This window comes from Capra hircus, chromosome 21 (assembly GCF_001704415.2).
Source record: "Capra hircus breed San Clemente chromosome 21, ASM170441v1, whole genome shotgun sequence".
Lineage (NCBI taxonomy): Eukaryota > Metazoa > Chordata > Mammalia > Artiodactyla > Bovidae > Capra > Capra hircus.
Window position 1 is genome coordinate 44534583 of NC_030828.1, and position 22468 is coordinate 44557050.

The 22468-nt window shown below is 36.1% G+C and overlaps 1 protein-coding gene across 2 annotated transcripts in view; it reads right to left on the reverse strand.

The window, feature by feature from the left end:
* BAZ1A (bromodomain adjacent to zinc finger domain 1A) overlaps positions 1-22468 on the reverse strand; it is an 87376-nt gene continuing 64908 nt past the window's right edge. Inside the window, exons 18-26 of one of the 2 annotated variants that reach the window (XM_018066312.1) lie at positions 20945-21108; positions 20113-20267; positions 18883-19031; positions 12092-12339; positions 11779-12005; positions 9404-9876; positions 2763-2905; positions 1384-1471; positions 1-994 (exon numbers count right to left, since the gene is read on the reverse strand). In XM_018066312.1, the coding sequence (XP_017921801.1) occupies positions 798-994; positions 1384-1471; positions 2763-2905; positions 9404-9876; positions 11779-12005; positions 12092-12339; positions 18883-19031; positions 20113-20267; positions 20945-21108 (1844 nt within the window). In that variant the 3' untranslated portion in view covers positions 1-797. The remainder of the gene's footprint in view (positions 995-1383; positions 1472-2762; positions 2906-9403; positions 9877-11778; positions 12006-12091; positions 12340-18882; positions 19032-20112; positions 20268-20944; positions 21109-22468) is intronic. The other variant, XM_018066311.1, reaches the window with a different exon arrangement.

A 22468-nucleotide genomic window follows, 5' to 3' on the forward strand; every position in this document is an offset into this window, starting at 1 on the left:
TACTTGAAAAAAAAAATGTATCATTTTATTTGTACACTTAAAAAGTTGTACATAGAAACTTATAATACAGTTGTGTAAAACTGAAAGAACTGTCAAGGAAAAGGGAGGGTGTTACCTTTATTGACTGATCATTAAGGAAGTTAGAGAAATAAAACAAAAACACAATAAAATGTTTAAAAAATTAAAGAACATTTTCCAGGTACAAATTTTATAAATACAAAACAAATTCACAAATTACTTTGAATGCTAAATAAATATCTAGTTAATAAACTCAGACTCAATACCTCCAGCCAGCACTGGTACAGCACTTCAAGGATATAAAATTGGATTCATTCATGTGTAGTGTTGAAAGAATGTGCTCATTAAACAATTCTTAGATGTATATACTTTTCCTTAAACTGTGCTATAATGGAAGATTTTTCTGTGTAGATAAATCTCCCTTAATACCACACTTCTAAAAAAAGGTCAATGACAAAATAAATCATACGTGGAAAAATATTTTCTGAGATATTGGGACACATGAATGATCTCAAAATGTACAAAACCTTCTGTAAACCAGTACTGTATCTAATACATCTATCAAACTTATTAGATACTGAACAAAACTGTAGCAAAGGAAATCTTTCCTACATTCTCCTGAGTGCTTAATATTAAAGTTGAGAATATAGTGCAGGCCACACTTCAATGTGGTCAATCAGTTGTTATTGCTTTATACATATATGTCTGCTTTAGAGCATGATTTAATGTTCCATTTTCATGAACAATTTGATTTCTTCATATCCTTTAGAAGGACAAAATTAGATTCGTGACTTTTTTGCAGCCGGTGGTGTGCTAACTTGATCCACATTCCCAGATGTGACATGGAGTCCAAGTTTTTGAGCCTGAATATGAAAAAATGCTTGAAGCCTAGTTCCAGCTTTTGCTTCACTTGTGTTACGAGGGTTGTACTCAAAGCAGTTCGAAAACATTAATTCAATATCATCAATAAACTCAGCTAGAATGAAAAAACCAAATGAGATTAGATGAAAGTCAATTATAAATATAATCTTTGTTGGTATCATATCTGGAAATCTCATTAAGAAAATGTAAGTCCACTTTTTTTTTAGAAATTGAAAACTGAAACAAGGTGGAAGAACTGAAGCTTAATATTTAATTAGATGTATTTTATATAACTGTATAGAACATCTATTAAGATCAGATTCTATAAAATATCTTTAACTTATCTAATTCCCATCCATCTTTCATTTCCATATATGCATGTATATGCATTTTAGGGATTTCTTGGGATGCCATCTACACAATTACATTAATATGCATCATTGAAAGAAAAACAGCCTCTACTTCCTTAAAAATAATTATCAGAGAAAAACATAAATTACTCACATGCTAATTTATATTCACACTTGTTCACTTTTTCACGAATTATATTTAAGGCAATGGGCTTTTTGATGATGTCATAATAGTCTGGGACCTGTAAAATAATTCAAATATATCTCTCCTATAGACAATTTATTGAAGATAAGTAGTCAAATATATGCAAGTTCTGCACTTAAAAGCAACTGAATATTAACCTCTGAATACTATTATTCCATTAAAATTACATAATACATTTTAGTCATTATAATGTTGTAAAAGATTATTTGATACTGTAAAAGTCTCTATATATACATATATGTATCTATAAAAAACTTCTTTAATGAGCATGACTACATTTGTAATGAAGAGTAAAACATGTATAACAAAATTTGGCATGAAAAACTACTCAGGAAAAACAAGTTGCAGTCCAACTGAGAGCTAATTTTTGTAAGATGCTATTTCAATTAACCCTTCACATTTTGGCTCTGTAAGTCTCAAAACAGAAATCTGATGATGTCACTTTTTCATTCAGAAACCTTGATATTGACAAATGAGGCCCTTTACAATCCAGTTGTGTCTGAGCCCCTCTAATACACCCTCTGCTGCATTCAAACTATATCCATCATTCCCATATTCTCATTTCTAGGTCTTTAACTTGCCCTCTCTCCCTAAGATGTCCTTATTCCATTTGTCACTGTTGAAATTCCATTTTTCTTCCGTAAAAAAACTTTCTAATTCCTGCTATTTCCTCCCTCTGAAATGCTCAAATCCATCCTCTCTTTTCTACTTCTGCAAGACCAGTATAACTTCCAGTACAGTACTCTTAACACCGTCCTGTCTCTGCTATGGCACATCATATTCTGCCATACATATATAAATAACCACACCACCATCTCAAACTCCTCTGTTAGGTTATGCCATCTCTGTTAAGAGTACCTTTTATATCAATGTTTCTCAAAATGGGGCTCCTGGACCAGCACTATCAGCATCATTTGGGCATCATCCCAGACCTAGGGACTCAAGGACTCTGGGGTGGGGCCCAGTCAGCTGTGTTTTAACAAGCCTTCTGGTGTACGCTAACGTTTAAGAAACACTATTTTACATAAGAGAAGTACCAAAAATGGTACTTAGTTGAATCAACTCTATTCCTATTCATTACACAGAATAAAAACAGCGAGATTACTGCAACACACTGTCATCGTTTATAAGAATCACTCACAGGACTAGAAGGGACTGAGGAGACTATGCTGACTTCATTTTCTTCAATATAGGAACCAACTGTCCAAGTTTCGCCTTGTCTTCTAAGCAGACAGTGACTAAATAAGCATTTTGACCACATCAAGTTGCCATGCAGACTAAATCAGATAATATATACAAATATATTTTATACAGTCCAGTATTATTACCTGAATTTTAGAAACGAGTTTCAAAAAAGGCCAGCTGTCATCATGCCGTACCAATTCCACAACAAGTTGTTCAAAAGCAGACAGTTCATGAACTCCTCCCTGTCGACCTGAACTCCTTCGATTAAGTGTCATAGGGGATGATTCTGAACAAATAATTATATTAACTTTAGGTGATGATAAAATGAAGTATTTGGTCAATACAAACAATTATCAGAATAAAAAAGATAGCTGGTAATCACTCCCTAACAATATTTAACAATAAGTTAAATAAGGCATATAAATACAAACTACATTCAAACAGAAAATCAACACTCTATACACTGATGTTAAACTAACATATATTCTGAGAGACAGGTAAATCTGGACCAAGTGTTCATTATTTTCTTTTGATCTTAAAAATTTCAAATTGAAATAAACACTCATTGGGAATAGATTGGTGTATAAAGAGTGTAATACAAAAGGTAATTCTAGAACACAAAGTTTTTGGGTTGTTCTAAAAATATGTTTTCAACTATAGTAAGATGAAAGTAAGCAATCGTCTGGTATTTCTTGAAATACATCCTTAAGAAAATAACCTCTTCAGATCTAGAAACCTGGCCTCTTTATAAATTACCTGGCATAACAGAAAATATTTCTCAATGATGAAATAAAAGATTGTTCTTATAAATCTAACTTCATATCGAGAATTTTCTTAAAGCAAAATGCTTTTTCATAAAATATATATAATGAGATCTAAGGTGTATGAATTAGTAGGAAAGGGTAGTATAGTCCATAGATAAATCTAGGTGTTTAAATTCCCTGCTTAAATGTAAATCCACACATTTCCCTGTTTATTTGTCCTTAGAACCATGTTACAAATAGGTTAAAAACATTTTTTTCCAGCAGGTTTTTTTTTTTTTTTTTAATAAAAATGCTTCAGGTGTCTTATTTTCCAAATAGCTTGGGGTTCAGGATTGTGGAAGAGCAAAACACCTAAGAGGACAGGAAAAGCTCAATTAGATCTTGGTACAAAGTTACCTCATATCCACAACCCACCAAACCTGACAACCTGATGACTGCATTGTTGCATTCTTTCACCAATGAATTAATCCTGTCACGTTTATGCACTACAAGCTACCTAAAATTCTTCAAAGAACAGTAATTAGCATTAAAATTTTAATTGGAGGATAACCGCTTTACAATGCTGTGTTGTTGCTGTACAACAGTGTGTATCAGCTACAAGTATCCATATAACCCTTCCCTCTTGAGCCTTCCTTACGCCTGCCCTGCCTCCCCCATCCCACCCCTTCAGGTTGTCATAGAGCAAAGAGCTGAGCTCCTTGTGCTATAAAGTTGCTTCCCATTAGCTATCTATTTTACAAATAGTAGTGTGTTTATGTCAATGACTAGTAGCATTTTTTATGTGTAACTTCTTTTTGAAATATCAAGGTTTTATTACCACTGATAAAGAAAAAAGAGGATATAGCATTCAAATGGGTAAAGAGATTACATAGATAAATATGACAAATAATTTATCATATAAATATGATAAAAACAACACAGCCCTATATAGTATGTAAACAATTTATATATTATATATATTTAAAAAATTATCAGAATAAAAAAGATAGCTGGTAATTACTCCCTAACAGTATTAATGTTCCCAACTCTGCCTTGCCCCCAAATTCAGTATATCAGGTGGGAACCTTACCAAATTACCAATTGGAGCTTGTCTAGGTGATGTTGAGTATGTGTGTTTTGAAGGAAGCAAAGGTGAATGAGAATTAAACGTGTTATAATGTGATATACTGAGGTTGTTCAAGAGCCAGGAGCCAGCACCCAAGATCCCACCCATGACAAGGTCATGAGGAGAAGACCTGACAAGCAAGGCAGATCAGGACTCCAGCGATTTCGAAAAGCTGCCCCGGCATTCACCTTAAAGATGATATCTATCTTTCTGATGCTTGCTATACTAGACTGCTCCCTAATTTCTGTGACACAGGCAGAAGACCTTCCCCAATCTCTTTCAGAACAAAATCAACTTAAAACTTTAATCAATATGTCCCCCTGGATAGTGGCATCCTATAAGATTATCCGGGATGAGAAGAGTATTTCAATCTGAACCCCTTTTGCTAGCATTTTAGTTTGCTTGACAAATGTGTTTATGCCCTTGATACTAATGCACATGACTGTTCACAACACCTTAATCATAAAGAACCTGAACACACAAAAGGCCCTAATAGGCACAGAGCCCTTTGGGGGGGGGGGGCGGTGAGCAAGCCCTATTAGAAAACATAAAAAATATTATTCTATAAAGTTGTTACTGGATCAATGCTTGCCTGCTGTGTTCTTGCTCTTAATGTGCTGAGGTTGTACAATAAAAACTATTGTCAGGAATTTAGAAGATACAAATTTAGCCCTAGTGTGAAACAATAAAACAACTGTTAATTTTAGCCAAGAATATAAATTTAGATGGTGACTTTTGCAAGAGAGCTGACCTTTATGTTACGTTTCTACTATGTTGCAACCTGCTGTACCTTTACCCTATGAGACTACAACTTTTCTCAAGGCCAGAAGATAACTCACAAAAGTCTACTATGGAAAAGACTCTCATAAACAAAGAAGTATGTAGAAAACATCCTGGGTGTCGTAAAGGACAAACTGATGTAATGGAGTCTATACGCTTCTCTCTCATTTCCCTTTAGAAATGTACTAACTTAGGGTATAAAAACTACTGTGAAAAATAAAGCTGCGGCAGCAGACCAGCAGACCCTGCTGCACACCCTAGTCTGGTCTTTCTCTCTCTCTCTTTTTCTCTGCTCTCGCCGAAGCCATTCATCCTGAGGGTATCCCTGGATCCTCCCAAGGCTGGACCCCAGCAAGTGGCGCCTGAACAGGGACCCAAAGGTAAGCCCCTCACTGTCCAGTTTTTGGGACGGCTAGGTCCCCACTAGGGTGCTACAGGCCCCCCTGCATAAGAAAGGTAGGCTAAGACAAGTGGGTAGGATTGAAACTTCTTTTCACGTTTAAGAAACAGCTAAGATGGGCAACAGTGAATCAAAGGAAAGACAGCTTTTATTGGGGTTATATTACAGACGTTAAATACAAGATGTATTATTCACATTTGTACAGGAGCAATGTCCTTGGTTTCCGGAAGAGGGCACTATTAACTTAGATACTTGGGAGAAGGTTGGAAAGAAATTAAAAGCTTATTATACCTTGCACGGACCAGAAAAAATTCCTAATGAAACCTTTTCTTTATGGAACATGATTAGAGATGCTTTAGACCCCCTTCATGAATCTGAAAAAATAAAAGTTAAAGGGGAGGAAGAAGATACTGATTCTAAACTGAGTTATCAACAGCTAAGGGAGATGCTGGCTGCCATGAACACCAACAGTCATTTACAAAGTGGGGATGAAAAGGAGGAACAGCTTTCGCCCCAAGATGAAAAAGATTTAGAAGCAGCAGCAGCTCGCTATCATTCTGGTGAAGATTGGTCCTTTTTTGCTAAAAATGCTCCTAAAAGTCTAAGAGATACATCTCCAATTACGCCTTCTGTAAAATTTATATTTTACTTTCTTATAAAGTTGTATATTGTATTGTATATTGTGATATATATTATATATACAATACATATATAATTGACATATAGATCATAATACATCATAATATATAAATACAAATATATATTTGAATCCATGGTATCCAATGGTAATTATATATATGATTATATATATAATTATAACTGTATGTATAATATATGTATAGTTTATGTTTTATGTGTATATATATGTATATATATTATATAATTACATATGTGTATATATATAAAATATAATGATTATATATTCGCCATGTGACCGTCCCCCAGACATCTGGTTCCCCCATTGCTTCGACCACAAAAGAGGAAGGGCACTCCTCTGCCCCTGCCTTCGCCACCCACCTGGGAAGTCCAGCAGACTCTAAGACAACCAGCAGTGGAGATCCCGGAAGAACAAATGGTAGAACCACCCACTAAGCAGATGTCACGGCTTTGCATAAAAGACCATGATCCCCCTATTCCTTTACATCACAGGAAACCACCAGGACGTCCTGTGCGGGCAACTCAACAAGCCTCTATAACCATGTGGGGGCAAATTAAGTCACTCTGCCACCAAGCGCAGGGAATAGCTTCTCTACAGGGATCTTCAGCCTCTCCTGAAAAGGTTTTTATTGCTATTCTTGCTTTATTATCTTGCCAGGTAAGTGCTACCCCTTCTACATTGGAAAAATAATGGGCATATTTCCCTGATTCCCCGACCTTCCAAGTAGTTACTTGGAACAGGACCCTATACGGGTCCACACAAACCAGCCTCATCTCTTGGGAGGATCCTCCACTTCCTATGATAAAGATCATTATCCTATTAATTTTAATTATACCTTTAGGGGATTAACAGATGATCTTCCAGTTTGCTTTAACTTCCCTCCTAGCCATACAAAAAGCTTTATTATTCCCACTAAAAACGGATGTATTGGAGCCTTCAAAAAGGCAATTCTGACAGATTCCCCAACATCAAAATTTACATATAAAAAAGGGGACTGGTCAGTTTGGATATTACAAGCTCGTATGCCCAGGGTCCTTGACCCCTATAAATCCTTGTTTTTCAACGCTCCAAGGAAATATCCAAATTGTATTGATGTTGCTCCTTTAGACATCGTAGGGAAAACTATTGACCACCACCTAGGATACCCGCCATGGAAATCTTGTACTTAAGAACAGACTATATAATACTGGGAGGCGGAAACTATTCGGCACAAGACTGGAGCAATCCAAACCCAAGTCAAGATCCAAAATCTGTCCATGGCTATACCACTAAATTTAGTAATTGGAAAGATCATTCCATCCCATGGCCACTGGCAGCCAACAGATGGCACCATAATCAATTTGTTCCCCCCATGTTGTCCTATACAGCTAAGGGCAAGACCTTTTGGCAACCAGAAATTTGGAAAGCCCTTGCTGCCACCTCTCTTGTCACCCTATCCCGGCCAGAAAACGATTCTACCTATTCTGTACTTGCCTGCTTACCCTCCCCTTACACTTTTCTATGCACTAACGACTCCAAAAGGCTTCATATACAGATGAACTACTCAGGAGGACCGAATATAGTCTACTGTGAACAATGCATGCTTTCATCCTGCCTAACCCCTCAATATAATATTAGTTCTTTTGTGGTGTTGCAATGCCCACCTCACCCTATGGTGCTGGTCACAAACTCTCTGACAGAACACTCAGAAGCTCGAGATCCATCTGGTTGTCTTAAAAAATAAAAAAGGGGGAGACGCCGGGAGCCAGCACCCGAGATCCCACCCATGACAAGGTCATGAGGAGAAGACCTGACAAGCAAGGCAGATCAGGACTCCAGCGATTTCGAAAAGCTGCCCCGGCATTCACCTTAAAGATGATATCTATCTTTCTGATGCTTGCTATACTAGACTGCTCCCTAGTTTCTGTGACACAGGCAGAAGGCCTTCCCCAATCTCTTTCAGAACAAAATCAACTTAAAACTTTAATCAATATGTCCCCCTGGATAGTGGCATCCTATAAGATTATCCGGGATGAGAAGAGTATTTCAATCTGAACCCCTTTTGCTAGCATTTTAGTTTGCTTGACAAATGTGTTTATGCCCTTGATACTAATGCACATGACTGTTCACAACACCTTAATCATAAAGAACCTGAACACACAAAAGGCCCTAATAGGCACAGAGCCCTTTGCGGGGGTGAGCAAGCCCTATTAGAAAACATAAAAAATATTATTCTATAAAGTTGTTACTGGATCAATGCTTGCCTGCTGTGTTCTTGCTCTTAATGTGCTGAGGTTGTACAATAAAAACTATTGTCAGGAATTTAGAAGATACGAGTTTAGCCCTAGTGTGAAAACAATAAAACAACTGTTAATTTTAGCCAAGAATATAAATTTAGATGGTGACTTTTGCAAGAGAGCTGACCTTTATGTTACGTTTCTACTATGTTGCAACCTGCTGTACCTTTACCCTATGAGACTGCAACTTTTCTGTTTTCTGTTAAGCTCAAGGCCAGAAGATAATGCACAAAAGTCTACTATGGAAAAGACTCTCATAAACAAAGAAGTATGTAGAAAACATCTTGGGTGTCATAAAGGACAAACTGATGTAATGTTGGACTAACTCTGTACGCTTCTCTCTCATTTCCCTTTAGAAATGTACTAACTTAGGGTATAAAAACAACTGTGAAACATAAAGCTGCGGCAGCAGACCAGCAGACCCTGCTGCACACCCTAGTCTGGTCTCTCTCTCTCTCTGCTCTTGTCAACGCCATTCATCCTGAGGGTACCCCTGGATCCTGCCGAGGCTGGACCTCAGCATTCAAGTTTTGGCCAAATTTCTCCATTAATCACAAAACGCTGTTAGCGAATTTCTTTCAAGTACTCTGTTACACTACTACAAACACTAGCAGTGTAGTTTACCTTTATTCCCCAAAGAGCTGCCCCTTCCTTGAACATTATGCTTTAGGTCAGGTTGCTGCCTAAAAACTCTGTATAGTGGACAGCCTTTCGAAAATGATACAAACTATCTCAACATTCAATCATTCCAGATTACTCAATTTTCTTAGGTGAAAACAGATTAATTTAGAATCTTCATACCTGCAGATTGTCTTTTCCTGCCTCTTCTCTTGGATTCACTATCTTGGAGGGAAAGTTTTGAAGCAACATTTAGAGGACTTGACTGCTCACTTGACTTTGTGGCAATCACCTGGAAGTGAGGGAAATTGGGACTATTTTCTGGTGTATTATTAGCACTCTTCCTGCCTCTGCGCTTTCTACGAGGACTAAGTAGTTCCACAAATACATCTGCTTGCAGTGGGCCATGACTCTGGCGAGTAGAACGACTGGAGATTCTTAAAGATTTAGTTTCTGTAGGAGGAGCAGATTTTATCTTTCTTAGGCTTCTACCAGTAGTTTTAGAAGAAATGGTTGTTTTCGGTGTACTCTGCTGCTGACTCCGTGAAGTGTATCTTCCAGGGTCTTGTCGTTGGCCACGACTTGAGAAAGAAGAGCTAAGTCTCCCTCTTGTTTTAATTGGTAATCTAACTTGTGGTCTTCCTCGTTTTGGTGGGCTATAAACAGTGTTAGAAAACAATTATTGTACAGAGCAATGATGCACATATGATACTTCCATCCCCTTGTTCTACTATTCAGCCAATGAGTTTAACACACATAACTTATGTGTTACTGAGACTTATCCTCAGTAACACATGGATAAGTAACATCCTTATTACTCAGTTTTTTCCCCTGGTAGTTCAGAGGGTAGAGAATCTACTTGCAATGCAGGAGACCTGGGTTTGATCCCTGTGTCAGAAAGATCCCCTGGAGAAGGAAATGGCAACCCACTCCAGTATTCTTTCTTGGAGAATTCCATGGACAGAGGAGCCTGGAGAGCTATAGTCCATGGGATTGCAAAGAGTTGGACATGACTGAGTGACCATCTTTCATTTTTTTTTTTAAACTTAGAACTGACGAAATCTAAAATGTACTTTCATTTATTTCTTTGTAATGCAAGGAGAACCTGTAATAATTTCTCAGTATAACTCCAGCACATCATCATGAAAATCAAATCCGAAGTCATGAATAAACTGCAATCAGATCCTCAGAAGAACTGAATAAATGGACTTGATCATGTTGAAAACTTAAAATGCAAATCTTTAGTTTCCATATGCTTCAGGAGACTGTCACTCTTCATTATTATTGATACTAAGGTAACCTACAGTTTTGGCCAATGGGTCCCACAAAAGTAGGCCTTAAACCTACTATTCCTCAACACCAGGCCAAGAATCTCTTTGCTGTATTTTGATGTTTACTGTAAGATACCAAACTATATCCAGCCTTTTAATTGCCTTTATGTTGCAGATAAAGATGATACAACCCCATTAAGCCTCCTATATCCATCTCCCCATATACCTGAACCTCTGGTTTGCCTAAAATATTTCCAAGAATTTTCCAAGTTCTTTATTGTCTTTATGCTTAATATAATACTGTTGAGTTGGTGCTACTAAACAACTTGCTTGAAATAGAGGGGCTGGCTCTCTTTCATCTCCCTCAGGTTGTGACCTTTTTGGACTGTGTCAGTTCCAGTTGCCCTTGCTGCACACTCACTTTCTTGATTCCACGTGTGTTATGTGTGCATGCTCAGTCGCTCAGCCCTGTCCAACTCTTTGCAACCCCATGGACTATAGCCCGCGAGGCTCCTCTCTTGTGGAATTTACCAGGCAAGAATACTGGAATAGGTAGCCATCTGCTACTACAGGGGATCTTCCCGACTCGGGGATTGAACCTGCATCTCCTGTGTAGGCAGGTGGATTCTTTACCATTGAACCATCTGGGAAGCGATTCCACATGAATGGAGTTCAAATGTTGAAAACAGATGGAGAGTCTTAGAGACAAACAAGAAGAGACTTCCCAGCAAGAATAACCAAATCCATTCGTTAGGTCTGGGTGACACAGCTTGCGCTAAGTTGTCAAATACTTGGCTATGCACCAGTATAGTGTAGTAGTGTAGTAGGTGCTGACGTGGCAGGAGTATAAAAATACAACATGCTTCCTGGCATTTCTCTCTGTTGACTACTAAGATCACCAATATTTGGGTATAACTTCTTGAGAAAGCAAAACATGCATCCAGAGCTGTGCTCATCTGTGTCTCCTAGCTGTCCTCTGGACTGCTTATTTGCTAAAGTAAAAACCTTAAAGTAATAACCTTAATGAGGCTCTGACTTGACATCCTATCCAAACTTAAACTCATAATTGACTTTGTTATCTGGCTAAGTTCACACAAGGACTATACTCCTTTGGGAATAATTTCATATGTTTATAATACATAAAAAACAAGGGGAACTTTACGACACTATACTGCACACTTGTTTTTTAAAAATTAGAGGCCCAACCATTCCATTTGTATTTGAAAAGTCAAGAGATTGCCTAGTCATGACTCACGAACTCTGATTTTATTTAATGTTAGGATTTACCTGACTTCTTCTTCTTCTTGAGAATCATCTTCATCTTGTTCTACCTCATACTCTTCCTCTTCACTTTGACCCTCTTCTTCATCATCATCAACTTCATCATCCTCACCTTCCATACTACCTTCCATCTCATCATCACTTTCCAAGGATGGTCTCTGTCTAGAGGAGAGTCTTCTAGAACGCTGCTTTGGCCGACACTCTGGACAAAACCAGTCTCCTTCCGGCACAGTCTGATAAATCACATAAATGATCAGTAATCATCTCTCACTCAAAATCTCAATTCTAATCTGAGAAGCAGAAGAAGAAAAAAAAATACCTTGAGCTTTGGTCGAACACAGTAGGTATGGTGACCCCGATCACAGCCATCACAAAGTACCATGTTTTCAGCATCACCCTTCTTTCGGCATATCTTGCAACGGGCATTCAGTATAGATTTAGACCATATCACACTACGATCCAGGGTGGAGAGATGAAGAAAGACTTGGGACAGACTAGCAGAAGAAAGGAGAGACTCCCTCCAACGGTCCAGGACTGTTTTATAAGAACGCCCACTGTCACTGGCATCTTAAATGAAAGGGAAAGTAATTAAAACTTCCTAGGCAAACCCTAGACATCTCCTAGAACTATTTCTCTTGGTATTGTTAAATAGGTAAGAATTTAGAGTTCTTCTCTCCTAATACTTCACAAAAAGACCATATTGATATTAAAAACAAAAAATTCATGATAAAGAAAATTTGCTGAGCCACACCTTGTTTATGACATGAAGAACTACTTAAATCTGTAAAACAAATGCTTGGGGATTTCAACAGTTAAAAGAGAAAAATAACTTAGGGCAATGTGTTCTCAATCTAGCAATCTAGTTCTTTGTATCAAATCTTGATCTTATTTAGAAAGTTGGCTAAATACAATAACAAGTCAGCTACTATTCATATGAATCAAGAATGTCACTGCCTCATTTGCAGATAAAAGACGGATTGCTCTTTAAGTTAAGTCTCAATCATATTTGGGGTATCTTTTGGGGCTAATGAAAATGCTCTGATGTTAGATAGCGCTGCATAACTGTACAACTGTGAATACATTAAAAACCACCGAACAGAACAATTTAAAAAGGGTGAATTTTATATATGTGAAATATGGTTCAATGAAACTGTTACTAAAAATATCAATTATGTATAAATGCCAACTATATTGCCTCCTGTATCTAAGAAAATATTATTTTTAAAATAAGATAAATTTAAAAAATGTTAATACCCCCTTAAAAATAACTTTCAGTACCAATTTTTATACAGAAACATTTGAATCTATTAAAAATCATTTGACTGGATGCTATTAATCTAGCTAGTCTATCATTTTACATTGGCATGTGATACTGACCTCAAATTCATCTTCACTACTGCAACTACCTTAGTTTTCCTAAGACATTATACTTAACTGTAAAGTGCCTACCACATCACATCAAAATTCTGCAAGATATATCCTCAAATGGAATCTCATGGATAGCAGCATGACAGTTAAGAAAACATAGGCTATGGAGTCAGTCTGCCTTGAGGTGAGCACTAGCTTCTCTATACAGCTGGGCAAGATACTTAAGGTGCCTCAGGTGCCTAACAGTATGTGGCTAGCTTATACCGCTGATTAAATGAGATAATACACATAAGACATGTACACTCTCTCTGTCACAGTGTAAATGCTACTATTGTTATTATTCCTGCATTGTATTTTCCCTCCAATATGCAGCGTTTTAGAAGATATGAAACAAGTCTACTCTATGACCCCTGCTCTTAAGAAAATTTTAATATAGCTGGGAGGATGAAGATGTACACAATGAGGGGAAGTCATAAAGCAAAAGATCTATCAAACACCAGCAGATCTTGAACTTTTGTTTTGACTGTTAGGCAGAAGGGAGAGACAGGACATGAAACCTAGGGCTCACTCACTGTGGTCAATCTTCCCTTAAAAGTTAGGGCCCCAAAAGGCCGCACCTATAAGTGTCAGGGTGGAAACAGGTACCACAAAGAAGGAAGCAGGCAAGGAAATCCGCTCATCTACAGTGTGATATTGGGTGGAAAGGGGAAATACATCTATTTTATGTAACTATAAGCAAAGCCTTGAACAGGTTTAAAACCTAAAAAAAAACACGCTAAGATTTTAAAGTGGCCCAGGTGACCAGAGTTCTAGAAAAACATCTATTTCTGCTTTATTGACTATGCCAAAGCCTTTGATTGTGTGGATCACAATAAACTGTGGAAAATTCTGAAAGAGATGGGAATACCAGAGCACCTGACCTGCCTCTTGAGAAACCTATATGCAGGTCAGGAAGCAACAGTTAGAACTGGACATGGAACAACAGACTGGTTCCAAATAGGAAAAGGAGTACGTCAAGGCTGTATGTTGTCACCCTGCTTATTTAACTTCTATGAAGAGTACATCATGAGAAATGCTGGGCTGGAAGAAGCACAAGCTGGAATCAAGACTGCAGGGAGAAATAGCAATAACCTCAGATATGCAGATGATACCACCCTTATGGCAAGAAGTGAAGAAGAACTACAGAGCCTCTTGATGAAAGTGAAAGAGGAGAGTGAAAAAGTTGGCTTAAAGCTCAGCATTCAGAAAAATAAGATCATGGCATCTGGTCCCATCACTTCATGGCAAATAGATGGAGAAACAGTGGAAACAGTGTCAGACTTTATTTTTGGGGGCTCCAAAATCATGGCAGATGGTGATTGCAGCCATGAAATTAAAAGACGCTTACTCCTTGGAAGAAAAGTTATGACCAACCTAGATAGCATATTCAAAAGCAGAGATATTACTTTGCCAACAAAGGTCCATCTAGTGAAGGCTATGGTTTTTCCAGTGGTCATGTATGGATGTGAGAGTTGGACTATAAAGAAAGCTGAGTGCTGAAGAATTGATGCTTTCAAACTGGGAGTCCCTTGGACTGCAAGGAGATCCAACCAGTCTATCCTAAAGGTAATCTGTCCTGAATATTCATCGAAGGACTGATGTTGAAGGGGAAACTCCATTACTTTGGCCACTTGATGAGGAGAGCTGACTCTTGAAAGGACCCTGATGCTGGGAAAGATTGAAGGTGGGAGGAGAAGGGGACGACAGATGATGAGACGGTTGGATGGCATCACTGACTCAATGGACATGAGTTGAGTGGACTCCAGGAATTAGTGATGGACAGGGAGGCCTGGTGTGCTGTATTCCATGGGGTCGCGAAGAGTCGGATACGACTGAGCGAATGAACTGACCTGGTGACCTCAGGAATGGCAGAAACAACGGCAAATCTCTGCAATGAAGAAACTTCTGCAGATTAAGTTCTACGGAGTGAGTTAATAGTCAACACCCACAAGGCACATGTGGAAACAAAACACTATAAGCAACAGCCTGCTTGCTTATCTGATCCATAAAGAGGCATGAGACACAGAATTAGACACTATATAAAATAACTGTGTTTAACATGTCTTAAGAAATAAACACTTGAAAATATGCATAAATGACCAAGCCATTTGAAAAAGCATCTAGATCTCTAAAAATAATTGAGATGTATAACTCAATGAGAGAAGGAGAAAAATGGATGGGTCAAATGACTTCAGACAAAGCTAAAGAGAAATATTAGCAAAAAGGGACATAAATGCAATAATATAGTTCATGTGATTTACTTCCATCCTCTCATTTTGTGCTTCTCTTTATCCTAATTTTCTAATGTAAGTCTTCCTGGAAAGTTCTGGCCTAAGTGGGACTCTCCAAGGAAGAAAGCAACAAGTGCTGCTAGTTCAAAGATCTTAAAGAAATATTTCTGGGTAAATCAGAGGGTATTCTTATTGGTAATGGCAAGAAATAAGATTGCAGAGACCAATGTGGAAGAATGGAAGAAAAATTACGACAAACCTTTGGAACATTAAAAGTCAGTTTGACTGGTTCTTGACTCAACGGCTGGTGAAACTATGAGTTTTGATCAAAGATGTGTTTTAAGAAAATTAACCCAGTGGTAGCTCCATTTTTATCCTACCTACTCCAATCCATTTAAAATGTTCTAAACATGAAATATAAATGGATGTCCATATTTTTCTATTTTCATATAACTACTTTAAAAAGGATAAAAAATAGTATATAAAATTGATTCCATTTTTTCTGTTAATTGTTTTCTCATCTTAAACTTTGCTTCTCTAGATTATACAATTCTCAAGGGCAGAAATGTCTTTCATTTTCCATTAAGCTAGCAGAGATAAATTCCTCAAGATATTGCTAATTAAATGCATTTTACTAATATAAAATATTGGTAGATTCATATGATCAAATATCACACCAGGAGATTTTATGCTGTTAACTGCCACTATACAGTAATTCATGTCACCATGCCATGCAGGCTTCCCTAGGAAATAAAACAATGACTGCTACTCCAGAATTCTCCCTGTGCTCATAAAGGAAAAAACAATGTGAATAAATACTATATGTAAAACAAGTACACGTAAATTCCATAGATGTTCATTCTTTAACAATAACTAAGTATACTAAGTTTCAACAATGTCAGTTTTTTATATAACAGGGTAAAAGAGTTTGATTAGCTGAGGTATGAAATGTATCAAGAGAAAGAAAAATTTTAAGAAGATTCATACAATCCAGTCAGTTTGATAAGCTTGCCCTCAACCCTATTCTCTCCAAAAAACCAAATTTAAGGTTTTTCCTTCAAAAGCTAAAAATGTAAATCAATATTCAACAGTAAAATCATAATTCCTTAAAAATATAAAATTCTTTAAAAAGTTAAATATTTATCATCTCTCACACTAGATTGATCTTCCTCTTTTTCTTGTTCCCTTTTTTTTTCTATCTCCTTTTTTTGATCTTTATTAATTTCTGTGCTACCAAGTTTCAAATTGATAGTTTGACAATTTCCCCTCACAGCTTAAGGGTTTAACCATAAGCATGACTTAATAAATTATTAAATTATCAACCTGAAACAATTATCACATCTTACCTAAAATTAAGTGAAGTATGATTATGTTCCCCAAGTTAAAAAAGCCAAGTTTTATCAATGTGGTTGATCACTAGAATAAGAGGGACATCTAGAGAAGGTGGAACATAAGTAGAAATTTTATTTCTTACTTGATTCTTCAAGAAACTGAAATAATTTCTAAAGTTAAACTGGGAAAATTTCTACTATAGTTAATTTGCTATGTTGAAAAATTATCAAAAATAGGAAACTTTAATGTTTTCTATCTCAAACATTCATAAAGTGGAACACCCTTTTCTCTCCTGGATTAAGTACATATTCTTGATTATGTTTCTCCAAATATTTAGACTACCTTAAAACCCTAGAGGTACTTCCATTTCCTGCTGTTTCATTCAAAATAGATCATTCAAAGGCTTAAAGAATTACAGACACCAGTTCTATTAGCTTTGAAGCAGCAATGGTAGATGGTAACATCCATTATTACAAATGATCAACATCTTACTCTGACCAACATTTACAAAGTAAGGTAAGCTGAACACTTACAAAATAAGTAATGTAAGCTGAATTTGTCTTATTTCATTTATTTTTTCCTTTATATGTCTCAGGATGAAATGAATATCTAAACACTGCTGTATACAAACAAGCATAGGGAACACTATAGTTCTCTGCTCTTGTATAATCTATTAGATGTAAACTGCAATGTCTCTCAGTGTCAACGTTTTCCCTTTGTCTAAATATTTAATAAAAGGTACTGATGAAAATTCAAACATATTAAATAATAAATTTGATCCACCCTCACCAAACCTATAAATAGCTTTAATTGATGGCAATTTCAGAAGTGGAAAAATCAGCAGAATTACATTTTATTCCCATACCCCTTTTGGAATCACAGAATTAATATAATTAATAGTAGTAATAACATTTTATATTTGTAAGAGTCCTATGACTTACAAATAACTTTTAATTGAAATAACTGTAAATTCACATGTGTTTGTAAAAAACAATACAGAGATCCCTCATATACATAATTTGATTTTGACATAGAAAGTATTAGGAAATACTGAAGACAACAGTGATACAACAAACACAAATTTGAATCTTTGTGATTATATGTATTTTATTTCTTACAAACGTTACTTTCAATGTGAAAAGTGAGTTATTAAGCTCATGGAGGAATTACCAATTTAGAAGAAAATTAAAATATGGACAGGTTTATTAGAACAATGAGATACTAACTGCAAATTCTTCATTTTAAAAAGAGATGATTTACGAATATACTAATGTTTCAAGCACCATATATTTGTGAAAACTTTGTTCTTACTACTCAAAACATTAACATTCAAATCATTTTTAAAGGATTTTCGTCTACTCAAGACTCTCTCAATATGAGATCAAAAAGATAAGGTTTAAAACAACTGTTTCTTCTAGTACCTCACTATTGAGATATAAACTATCTCAATATAATGAATTATAAATTAATTCAGTTTTTCAGAAACACCACAGCAAACTAGAGGCAGTTATGATATGAAAACTGATTTGGAACTTGAAACAAATTTTCCTAAAAACATATGGATTATGTTTCCTAGATTAGTCCTAAAAAGCACATTAATTTCATAACTACTGAAACATACTCACGACAGAATTATTTCTGTCATCCTAACCATAGATTGTAGAGCACATCCTCATCTATGTACCCTGAAACACTTGGTATTTCTGATGTTGCACTTCGTACACATGCTCAGGTGAGTGACCCACATTATTAAACCATACCCTTAATGGGGGGCATTTAAGTAGTTTCTTTTAGGTTCTGTTTTAAATGACAATACATTTATGTATAGTGTTTGATTATCCAGGGTCTGGCAAGTCACAGGACTTGGTAATCTCTTTGGAAGAAACATTCATAAAAGAGATGGATAGAAATAGTTAAACAGACATTCATTGAAATGAATGAATACCTAGAATAAATTTTTAAAGTATTATTAAATAAATCTCACCTGAAAGAACTTATATTTTAAAATGAAAATGTAATCTCAAAATTTTCAAATTAGTTGATCAATTTTATTCTGTCAGCCAGTAAAGTTCTATTAATTAAGGGGTAATTGAAAAGCATTTAAAATATAACATATTTTGAATTAAAAACAGATACTTACCAAGTGGCGCTTTTAGAAAACGCCTCTCAATACCCTGTTCTATTTGAAAAAGTGCCATTGCAAGATGATGAACCACGTTGCTCACTGACTGTGGTGTACTTGCATTGGTTGAGACAGTACTTGGAGATTCTGTTTTTATGCCCAAAAGTCTACAATTAAAACATTGAAGAGTTTATAGTACTTAAAACTACTATTAGATGAAACTTGAGTCCACTGACTTATCCAGATCCTTACTTATACCTGTGTAAGAAATGGTTTCCTCAACCTCTAGGAGTTCTCATAAGCCACCAGGAAAGGGAGAGAAAAACATGAATCAAGTCATTTAGGCACATCACAAGGGCAAATACAGAGAGGAGGGAAGGTGGATGAGAGAAGGCTTAGAAGGCTTTAGGAAAGAAGCCTTAGACGGATCAGATGGGCCTTAAGGGAGGAGTAGCTCAGGCAGCTCATTTCTATTTCTCGTGCTTTAACTTTTACTTATAGCTGCCTCCTAACTAACTAGTTCCTTGGCCTCCAATCTTACTCCCTTTGCAATAAATCTCCATGTTGCACCTAAAATGATCATTTAAAAATGCAAGCCCATTTACTCAAAACCTGTATAATGTCTTCCCTCCCAGTTTTATATCCGTTCCACCTTTAGGTGTCAGTTTCACAGTCACTTCCTCTAGCATTTCCTTTGCTGTCTTCCATATTCTCCTATGTATCAATATTACATTTCCACTGGGTATTTACTTTTACCAGAACTCTGACACTGCTCTGTAATTGCTAGCTTTAGGTCCCTCCACCATTTCCTTCTACACAATAAACTTATCCTAAGGGCAAATGCTATCTGAAAAAGTAAAAGTATCTGTCTATAGAGAAATCATTTCTGATTAATAGCTCAAATAATATTTTAGTCTGTTACAGTTTACCAAGTTTTCTTACAGAAAAGGAAAATGGATAATGTAAAGCTACTTTCTGAAATTAATAAAACTTTAAGTTCAAAGACTTTTTAAAAACTTGAATAACTATCATCATCCTAACAAGTTGTCTTTCGGCTGCTTTAGTACTAAGAGAGGTAACAGAGAACTTGCGGTTTACCAAAATCGTCATTTCAGTGGTTATAAATATTAATGTCCTCACAATAAGGTTTTAAGACAATTTTTTGAAGAAAAACAAACATTTTCTTAAAAACAAACATAAAATGGCAAGAAAAAGTGACAGTTACTTTAGAAAAATCCTTTTTTGTACCTGTCTTTTACTATGACCTTTGCTTGCTCATCAATTTCCATCTCCTCTACCTCTTCATTCACAGTTTTAATTATCCCGTTTTCCTTGTTTTCCTCATTTAACAGCTCATACCGTCCACTTTCTAATGCTGACCTCCAGACGTGTCGGTCTGTAACCTGTAACAAAACCCAAATTTACTAACACTGAAAAATGACATGTACTTTTCCTAAGAAGTATGAAGTTCAATGTACATATGAAAAATTCATGAATATTCTAGAACAGATTGTGAATCAAAAAGAGATCTAAAAATAAGGTTACTAAGTGACCAAAATGGAGTTCATATCATTCATAGATGGAAGCTTTAATACCTTACTCTCTATATAGTGGAATTATAAATGACTCTAAGGTTGGTCACCTGACAGTAGTAAAAAGTGACAGATGATAGCAAAGGAATGAATAGAACACACATATCAAGCATGAATTACTTACAGATTTTAAAAAGGTAACAAAGAAACCAATAAACAAACCAGACTCAGCAGAGCAGGCAGGAGCTAGTCAAGGAAGAAGAAAATATCCTTATACATTTCAACATCTTGGATGAAAATACTGTAAAACAGATCTTTTTTAAATACCAAAAGCTAATATTAAAAAAGCTTTTAAGCAAGACTTCTATCTATCTATATATAATTTGATACAGGGAAATAAAATTAATTATAAAAAATGCATCACTCCTGCTATTTATTCAGAACATACATGCCTTGACTATATCAAATAAGTTAACAAACATAAAATATCAAATAAGTTACCAAAATTCTGGTAATTACGCAAGTTAAAAATGGGAACAGGTACAAACCTTGATTGCGCCTAATGTTCCTTGGTAGATTCTGTCTTCAATATCCAAAAGAAAATCTCTCAGCCTCAACTCAAGCTGTCTTTCTGCAGACATCTGGGATGGATCATACACACTGGAAGATCTTCCCCGACTATATGTAGGTTTGCTATCAGTTTGAGGTTTGTCTGAAATAGTTAGCAAACATCTTTATTATGATTTTGTTGTTAAAAAATATAATTATCCATTTGACTGTATGATAGTGAGACAGTGGATATAAAAACTCCTAGTAAGTCCTCAAGTATGGGGAAAAAAAGAAGCAAATGTTTGCACATCATTTATCTCATAAGGGACTTGTATCTATCCAACAGAATATATAAAGAACTCTTACAGCTCAATAAAAAGACAAATAATACAATTAAAAAATGAGCAAAGGATCTGAACACACTTTTCTTCCTTTCTCGCTTTTTTTTTTTTTTTGCTGTGCCATGAAGCTTGCAGGATCTTAGTTTGATGACCAGGGATTGAACGCAGGCCCATGGCTGTGAAAGTGCTGAGTCCTAACCATTGGACCACCAGGGAATTTCCTTGAACACATTTTTCTTTGGCCAATAAAATCATGAAAAGATGCTCAACAACATTAGTCCTTTGGGAAATGCGCATCAAAACCACAATGAGATACCACTTCACACCTCTACAATAGCTAGAATAAAAAAGTCTGATAACAAGCATTGAGAGGGGTGTGGAGAAATTTAACCTTCAATATGAAATAGTGAGCCACTTCAGGAAACAGTCTGATGACAGTTCCTCAAATGACTAAACAGAATTACCATAGTGTGTAGTGATAATGTGTGCATCCCAACTCTTTGCAACCCCATGGACTGTAGCCCACCAGGCTCCTCATGGGATTTTCCAGGCAAGAATACTGGAGTGGGTTGCCATGCCCTCCTCCAGGGGATCTTCCTGACCCAGGGATCAAATCTGAGTCTCCTGCATTGCAGGCAGATTCTTTGCAACTTGAGCCATTGACGAAGCCATATGATCCAGTAATTTCACTCTTAGGTATATACCCAAGAGAAATGAAAACATATGTCAGCAAAAATTTATACACAAATGCTCAAAGCAGCATAACAGCCAAAAGGCAGAAACAGTAGAAATGTCCATCAATTAACACATGGATAAGTAAAATGTACTAAAATGTAGTATACAATGAACATAAAGAGAATGAAGTACTGATATATAGTACAACTTGAATGAACCTTGGAAACATTATGCTAAGTAGAAGAAGCCTGTAACAAAAGACCATATATTACACAATACCAGTTTTGGGGATAATGAAAATGTTCTAAAATTGACTGTGTAAGATATCTAAGAATATGTAAAAAACTACTGAATTGTACACTTCAGGGTGAACTGTATGATAAATGAATTAAATCTCAAAAAAGCTGTTAAAGAATTGTGATCAACAATTTCTAGAGAACTAAAGTAGTCATGGTAATAATATAACCCTAAACTTAAGTTCACTCTACCTAGAAAACCCCATTTACA